General features: G+C 35.4%; 1 protein-coding gene across 1 annotated transcript; it reads right to left on the reverse strand.

Annotated features, from left to right (window-relative positions):
• Window positions 1–1,671: 1,671 nt before the first annotated feature.
• Window positions 1,672–2,188, reverse strand: LOC108376619 (homeobox protein abdominal-B-like; the record flags this gene model as incomplete). The annotated part of the gene is made up of 2 exons (XM_017632844.1): window positions 1,988–2,188; window positions 1,672–1,864 (listed from the first exon to the last, which is right to left on the reverse strand). Coding segments are annotated over exons 1-2 (394 nt in total), but the record flags the coding sequence as incomplete, so codon positions are not given.
• Window positions 2,189–8,851: the final 6,663 nt, after the last annotated feature.

The raw sequence follows: 8,851 nt of genomic DNA on the forward strand, positions 1-8,851 counted from the left end.
ATCCCCTACGTTTTTTGCCGTTAGTGCTCGATTTATAAGTTAATAAATAAATAACAAAATTTTTTTTATTGGGAGCGGGAGCGGAGCTTAGAGCGGAGCTCGGAGCGAAATAAAATATGGAGCAGAGATAGAGCGGAGCGATGAAAAAAATACCTTTGCTCCGAAGCACTGGTAAATATCCACATTATAGTCAGCTTTCAGACACGTCAAGTCTTGCTCTCAAGTCTGCTCGTTCGTAGATTCGTTTCAAGTTTTCTTGTCTCTTTGGATCTTTTCGGTGCTTCCCATTTAAAAAACCGAGAACATGAATTCAATAAACTTTGAAGCGTCTGGAAGCAAATAGAAAACACAAAAGAGAATGCGAAAAAAATTGCTTTCAAAACAAGACGTGTCTGAAAGGGGACATACAATATAAAAACTATAGAAAGCGCCAATTCTTTGATAACTTTGTTATCATCATGTTCCGGAAAAATATTCTAAGCGGAATTTTACCTTTAGAGAATATGGTATGCAAAAAAATAAATAGTCCTATTAGAAAGCTAGCATTCAACAGTGTTGTTTTCCATTTAAATCCAAATAAATTGTTACTCTATTTAAGGGAGAATTAAAAAAAAAAACCTTACCTGTAAAATTTACCTTTTATCGCTTACGATAAAATCGCGGATAGGGGTAGATATATCGATAAATAAAAGCCGTACTTTTGTTAAAGTTCTGGTATCGTAAACCTCTGTGCAAATAGACTACTAATGTCAACTAGTACATATCGTCGATGTTTTTGCAAAACCGCCTATCTTACGGCACTCAAATTTTATAGGAGAGCGAAAAAACGGCTTTTCTTTGAAGGCATTGCCTTCTTAGGTGCTATTTATCTAGCTATTATTTTACTAATCTGTTATTTTAATAACGGTTTTAAGATTTTTATGCATAAATATCGATGCCTGGAGTTCAGGGTTACCAAATCTCATTTTTGGCACAACGGCGACTTGGCGGTTTTGCAATTGGTCGATGAGCGGTTTTGCTAAAACATCGACGATATGTACATACATCAGAGTGGTCCTAAATTGCATGTGAAAAAGTAAAGTCGGAATTGTAATGCCGGCACCCCTTAGGACTGTTCTCTACCGAAAAACATATACCACTATCTTTTATTTTGAAATAAACAAAAATTTAGGGAGTGCTCAAAGCGCTCAAAGTTTTTCACGTATTTTATATGGGGAAAAAACAACTTTTCGTAGAAATGGTATAGAATTCTTGAAAACCAATATTTTTAGATCGGAAAACTCGGCTCCTATTCACGAGATTCCCAATAATAATACCTAATTGTTTCTTTAACGATTTTTTCACAGTAACTATATTTTATATGTCCGCCAACACACCCAGAAAATGCAATGGGTGATCAATAAAAAATCTTTAATATTAAAAAATGGTTAAGTAAATAACTGGGCATTAATACTGCAAGTCTCCTGAAGAGAGCCACAGTTTTCCGATCGAAAAATATTGATATGAAGATTTGATTTCAAAATAAAAAAAGGGTATATGTATTTTGTTTCGGTATAGAACAATTCTAGGGGGTGCCGGCCAAGCTCTGCTGTAAGCTGTAAGCTCTTCTTTTAATGATGAAAGTTCATATTTTCGAAGAAGAATTATTAATTTGGTACCAGTTACACATACCTGTGCTGGAATAGGCCTCACTTGGGTATCCCCGCAGACCGCTAGGAGAAGAATATGTTGGCGTTTCGTAACTCGACTGCGAAGTGCCCTCGACGGACTGGCGGGCGGCAGCTGCGGCAGCATGTCGCTCATCACTAGCGCTCATGTAGGCCGCCGCAGCCGGTGTGGGTTGGTCCCGGTAATTCCAATACGGCTGTAATAAAGAACCAAAAATAATGCAATTTAAAATTTAAGTAATATTTAACATAAAAATCTGTATTATGGAACTTGTTCTTCGTTCTTAATTTACAGAAGGGTTTCGCCCTCATAAACTTACCTGATATTGCGTTTCGGGATAGCCATAAAAAACTGGTTTTCGATCTCGATCTAGAAAGTATTGCGAAGCATGGTATTGTGCCGAGCTGAAGCCATCACCATCATAGGCCCATGGGTGAGGATGCCGTTTAACAGCAGCCGTTGCATCGGCTTCGAAACCAGGCCGGATCGCGGGAATATGCAGAGGTGCTAACAGGGACATGTCTGAAATTTGAAAAGATTTTCGGCAATGTTACACAAAAAATCCAAACCACTATTCGTATATACTATAAATTATCAGATTAAAAATCTAATTTTGAGATATCGATTTATTCACCAAAAAGTTGTCGTTAATAATTTAAAAAGTCAGGCGCGAGATTAAAACTCTCGGATCTCTCTCTCTCTCTCTGTCTCTCTATTTGATCCTAATTTGTTATTTTATCACAATGGGGACGTTTAAGTGAGTTTTACTTCTTTATTAAAAAATTATCGGACGAAGGAAAACATGCTTTTCTTTAATTCTGCTAAGATTTCTTTCATGGAATCAAAAGAATGAAATGGATATTAAAGAAATGTTTCGTGTATACGTATTCATGGGAACCGCTAAATAAATCTCAACACATTCTCAGATTTTCCTTATTTCATAAAAGTTTAGAAAATCGGACACCTGTCTACACCTTTTCCAAGAGTACTTCAGAAAGCGTAAAATGTACTTCAGAAAACGTAAAATGTACTTTTACAACTGACTATTCTGAAGTATATTTTACGTTTTCTGAAGTACATTTGTCGCTTTCTGAAGTACATTTTACAGTTTGAGAAGTACATTTGACGCTTCCTGAAGTACTCTTGGAAAAGGTGTAGTCATGGATTTACCAAACGATCTTAGACATGAGGTTTATGTAGGTACACATATCCATTGCTGTCTTAGATAACCTAACGAAAGAGTTATGTCCGTGAAGAAGTTCTGCGACAACAATGATCCGGTTAGTTGGTGACAATTTCAATACTCCTCGTATCATTGGTCCGTAGAAATCCAATACACATATAATTATTTCAGACTAAATACCTTAAATCTCTTACAATTTTATTTATAGGCATTCATCATGAATTGTCTTTATTCTATTTAGTGGTTGATTCAACAGTGGTAATTTGGCTTTGATCCCTGGTGTCTCTGAATTACTTCCACTTGACGATTTTTAGAAATAACTCGACTCCAGCGACACCTTGCGTTTGAGGTTATAAATATATGTAGCGTCATCTGTTACTCAAGATCCGAAATATCTACATACGCCNCTTTTACAACTGACTATTCTGAAGTATATTTTACGTTTTCTGAAGTACATTTGTCGCTTTCTGAAGTACATTTTACGGTTTGAGAAGTACATTTGACGCTTCCTGAAGTACTCTTGGAAAAGGTGTAGTCATGGATTTACCAAACGATCTTAGACATGAGGTTTATGTAGGTACACATATCCATTGCTGTCTTAGATAACCTAACGAAAGAGTTATGTCCGTGAAGAAGTTCTGCGACAACAATGATCCGGTTAGTTGGTGACAATTTCAATACTCCTCGTATCATTGGTCCGTAGAAATCCAATACACATATAATTATTTCAGACTAAATACCTTAAATCTCTTACAATTTTATTTATAGGCATTCATCATGAATTGTCTTTATTCTATTTAGTGGTTGATTCAACAGTGGTAATTTGGCTTTGATCCCTGGTGTCTCTGAATTACTTCCACTTGACGATTTTTAGAAATAACTCGACTCCAGCGACACCTTGCGTTTGAGGTTATAAATATATGTAGCGTCATCTGTTACTCAAGATCCGAAATATCTACATACGCCCACATACTTTTTGTCTCCTTCTCTCACTTCCAACGCAAGCACGTGTTTGCAAAATGATGATGAAGTGATTTTGTATGGAAAATCATTATGCCCATATATTCGAATAAAATAAACATACTTAGATATACCAAACGAAAGGAAAACACCTGAATTTTTGACTAAAGAAAATAAAAACAAAATCATTCGAGCGGTTTTCCAGCATTTTGGTATTACAAAAAATTTGCAATTTTGTTTAACAATTTTTTGCCCTCCCCCGTCATGCTAATGACCCAAATACAAATTGTATCTTAAATCTTTGAATCCAGCTCTCAAGAAAAATCACAAGAAATATTTTTTATTATTACTGTTGCTTGAAAAAGCACTTTGCTTTTTCTGTAAGTTTAAGGAATTTTGATAGAAGAAATTTTCTTTTCCATTTCTTGTGCGTAATTTTATCCTATGCACTTTTCGTTTTTCTTGAGAGCTTCCAAAGTTTAATTGCGAATGAAAACGTTGTCCTAAAAATATGCATTACATACTCACTTACTGTTGTTTTTACACTTTACAGCCTAAAAGAGTTTACCACTGCTATGTACTTAAAAGGAATTCGAAGATTTAATTTGCCAACTATGAATTCGTCCCACCAAAATGAGCTACATAATTAAAATACAAATTCAGTTATTTTTTTCGGTACTCGAAATATTAAAAAAATGAGGCAATCGTAAAAAGTCACCATCTCCATCAAAAGCCAAAAATCAGAAATCGAGGACAATGAACATTAAAACCTTTTTTTTAATATTTTTGGTTACTTTTGAAAGTTGAGCGCGTCTTGTTTTTGTAGAACTTTTTGTTAAACTAGTGATTTTTAAGCAAAACACACAACCAACTTCATTTCTCATATACACATTTAAGAGTGCCGTTAATTTTTTCCTGTTCCAATGATCGGATCTAAACCAAATTACGGGACGATCCTTGAGGTACCATATTTACGATAAAAAATAAACATTGAAATCGGTTCACGTGGTCCAAAGTTATGCAGTAGAATACCTTAAAAAAGAAAAAATATTCCGATGGATTAGTAAGCGCCCCCACTTTTTGAAGTCGGTTAAAAGTGTTTTCGGAAATCACCACATTTCCTCATCAGACTTCTTTCAGTAGGATTCAGTCCGTCTCAGCCTACGCACTGCGCTAAATTCGCCTTGTGAATTCATGTTGCTTTTTTCCACTATTTCATTTGTTAAGCCAACTACAATCAAGCGCAGCTATTCCAGTGCTATTTAAACTTGATCATTTGGTGTTTGAGTTCTTTGTTAATTTTAGTAAATAAAGTGCAATTTATGAAACTTTAAAAAGTTTATTTATTTATTACATACTGTACATAAAACTTGCATAAATGTATTTTAAAGAGCATATTATCTGAAGCGAATTTTCAATATTTTCTGGTATTATATCTTTAGAAGTATAAAACCACTCCCAAAATATATTCCTGGGTGTGCTCGTGCTTAAAATGCTCAATATTGGTTGAATTTATATAAAATTTGTACACGATAATATTTCTATTGCACCACAAAATCTATATCCCGAAAATGAAAGTTATATCTGCAAATCATAAGTTGCTCGAGCACTTTAAAGGCTCAAAATTTACCCCAAAATAAGCCAATACTTCCCGCTGTTTCTACGACAGACACCGAACTGGTTACTTACAATGTAATGTAGGTTTGGAATTTTGTCTTTGAAACGCCGTACTTTTCTTTGAAATCGATTCACTAGTTCTCGTGCAATAACCGTTTTCGTGAAGCTCTAAAAATTAGAACTACAACATTTCAGCATAGCCTCCATATCGATACGTAAGACGTATTCTACCTCAAAAAATTTATTAAAATCGTTTCGGTCGTTTAGGTGTTCACTCAGAGACATACGTACCGAAGAATTATATACATATGTAAATTTGTATTTACAAATAGGTAAAAGTTTCAACAGTTTCGGAAGGCATCATGACCTCTTTTTCCAATTTTCCACTTTTTTTAATGAGTATGAGATTGATTTAAAATATTTCCATACTAAGTTTTCTTCCAGAGCTATGCGGTATGAAAAATTCGATTTCTATGGGAGATGCCACGCTTCCTTGATATGTCGAAATTATTTTCAGCGTATAACAATCCTTAGAAAGTCTGCAGTAGCTGCCTCTCTTCTTCTTCTTCTTCTTTATTGGCGCTTAGAAAGTCCGCAGTAGCTGCCTCTCTTCTTCTTCTTTATTGGCGCTGTAACCGCCTAGGCGAGTTTGGCCGAGTCCAAAACAACAAACCAGAAATTTCTCTTATGTGCCAACTGACGCCAATTGGAAATGACAAGTGAAGCAAAGTCTTTCTCGACCTGGTCTTTCCAACGCAGAGGAGGCCTTCCTCTGTTACCAGCATCGCGGCTCGCGTTGAATACTTTCAGAGCAGGAGCGTTTCTGTCCATTCGCACGACATGGCCAAGTATAGACAAATTGCCAATGCCCGCACGCTTGGCGGGGCCTTGAAACGCCTTTCGAACCGTAAAAAATCATTCGATTCTATTTTATGAACATCATATATCTATATAATCGGTACGTGTACCGAATTTCAAGCAAATCGGACAGTAAATAAGATATTTTTTAATAATCGGTCCCTGGTTCACCTATAAGAAAAAAATATCCTGCATATCGCACACGGTCTTCAAAGGTGACGCAACTTGAAATTACACATTCGTCAGAAAACTCGAAAAACTATTTCTTAGCACATGCTAATCATATGGGCAAAGGACACTTTACCTTAGGTTTTTTCCATAAATTATAACAAAAATTTCTCCAGCTTTTGCCGAAAGATAAATAAAAGCACTGTGTGCATTTTTAGTGTAATATTCCAAATTTCGAGTTGTGTCACTTTTAAAGATCGTTTGCGATCGTTTCCTAATCCAAGCATCTACGTGCCAGATTTCAAGCAAATCGCACCATAAATAAGATTTTTTCGGATAAATCGGTTTCTGGTCCACCTACCGGAAAAAAGTAAATTTTGGGGCCCTTGACATGGTGGTTTCTGAAAGCTATTTATAAACAAAATTTCGCGAGATTTTTATTGTTTATTATTATTATTGATGTGGTGAAATTGCTTGTTGGTGGTAGCGGGAAATACAAAAACTTGTGAGCAACAAAACAAAAGTCAGCATATATAAAAATCAGAGAGCATATTTTTCGATTTTAGCTTTGCTTGATTATTCGTGTTTACTGGAGTTGAAAATCAATCCTTATTCTATAATACATTAATTAATAGAAAAAAACTCGGAAACTTGCACGGAGAAGCTAGTTATTAATTTTTTTCGTTCCATCCACGGTTGCTCTGGCCTTCATGCCGCGTGCCGAGCGGACTTGCAGCGAGCGTGGTGCAACCAGGGATCGCGAAAGAAATAAAATTTATTTATGAACATAAGCATAGATTATTTAGTATTATCTTTTTTAAAGTTATATACATAAATATGTACATAAATAACATGCATATTTATATATGTACGTATGTATGTACATATGCATGTATTTTGTCTTTACAGAGAAAAATTAATTAAGAGGATAGTATAATCTATTTTGGAAAGAATTTCCGTCATGCCTTGTCAAATTTGGTTTGGAAACAAACCGGTTTCGGCGTTGTGCCATCTTCAGTGTCATTTTTCGTTGTTTTCGGTCGTCAGCTGTTGCAAATAAATAAAATGATGTTGAAAATGTTTGCCTTTTAATCAAATGAGGGTAAGAAATATAATTTTTCATGCAATTAGTGATATGAAATATTAATTTATCTGTCGTTAATATGTATGTTAATTTAGTGGTCAAAGCATTCTCTGCCAAGCTTCATTGTAGAAATCATACTTTTAACGAGCGTACGCAGCGCCACAGTTGTAGGTATGTGGGCCGGCCTCTATTCTTTGTTTACGCAAATTTTCCCATATCTACCCTGCAATAATTTTAGGACCAGGTGGTCCATTGGGTCGTAGTTTTAAAGTATGTGCAAAATGACCAGGTTCCAAACTAGTAACTTGTTATGCTTACCTGGAGCACTTCAAACGTTAAGAACTGATATATGTGCTGAGAACCACCTCTTCGTGTCCCATCGGCAACATGATTCGGCTGCCGAATGTGCCATGGTCCAAAAGGAGTAGTTTTCTAGGTGGTCCCATGATATGCAGCGGTGGGCCAGAAGTGGTCCCATGTTATGCAGCGTTGGACCAGAGGTAGTTAGGTCCAATGAAATCGCAATGTTAATGTAACCATATTTTCTCCATATATCTGAACCATTTTGGTTACAAGGTAGCGTGGTCCCGTACAAGTATTTAACCTAGTCCCACTTTTTGCAGGGTACATATACATATACCTACATACATATTTATGTATGTACATATGTCCTTGAACAACAATCCACAAATACATTTTTTTCACCAAGGATTATATTTCGTTTAGGTATACAGCATAACTGCTACATGTAGCAAACTATTTTGGGGGTGTTAAAAAGTGTTTAGTTGTTTTTTGTTTCTGCGGCACAAACAATTGTACTATCCTGTTTATTTATTTTTCTCTGCAAGGACAAAATACATGCATATGTACATACATACGTACATATATAAATATGCATGTTATGTATGTACATATTTATGTATACAACTTTAAAAAAGATTGTACTAAATAATCTATGCTTATAAAAAGCAACAAAGTCTAAGCGGTGACGACGGAAAGAGAAATTAAAAACGCAGTTATACTATGTTTGGCTCCTAGTTTTGTGAATTGATTGATTTTTTCATTTTTATTTTTTTTATTTTATATACCGAAACTCAATGTCACGAAAAGTAACTGAGCATAAAAACATAAGAGACTATGCAAAAGCCAGGGATTTAATGAAATATGTGCAAACCACTTTACTCAAGACGTTTTAAATGTTGAAAAGGAAAATTAAAAGCACCCTGTAATCAAATGAACTAGTTGCAAACTAACTCACAACTACTATGAACCGCATGCCCAACTAGTAAGCCAACTATCTTTTTTCCATGCGA

The sequence above is a fragment of the Rhagoletis zephyria genome, unplaced genomic scaffold, assembly GCF_001687245.7.
Source record: "Rhagoletis zephyria isolate East Lansing unplaced genomic scaffold, Rhagoletis_zephyria_1.1 Rzeph_scaffold_10733, whole genome shotgun sequence".
Taxonomy (NCBI): domain Eukaryota; kingdom Metazoa; phylum Arthropoda; class Insecta; order Diptera; family Tephritidae; genus Rhagoletis; species Rhagoletis zephyria.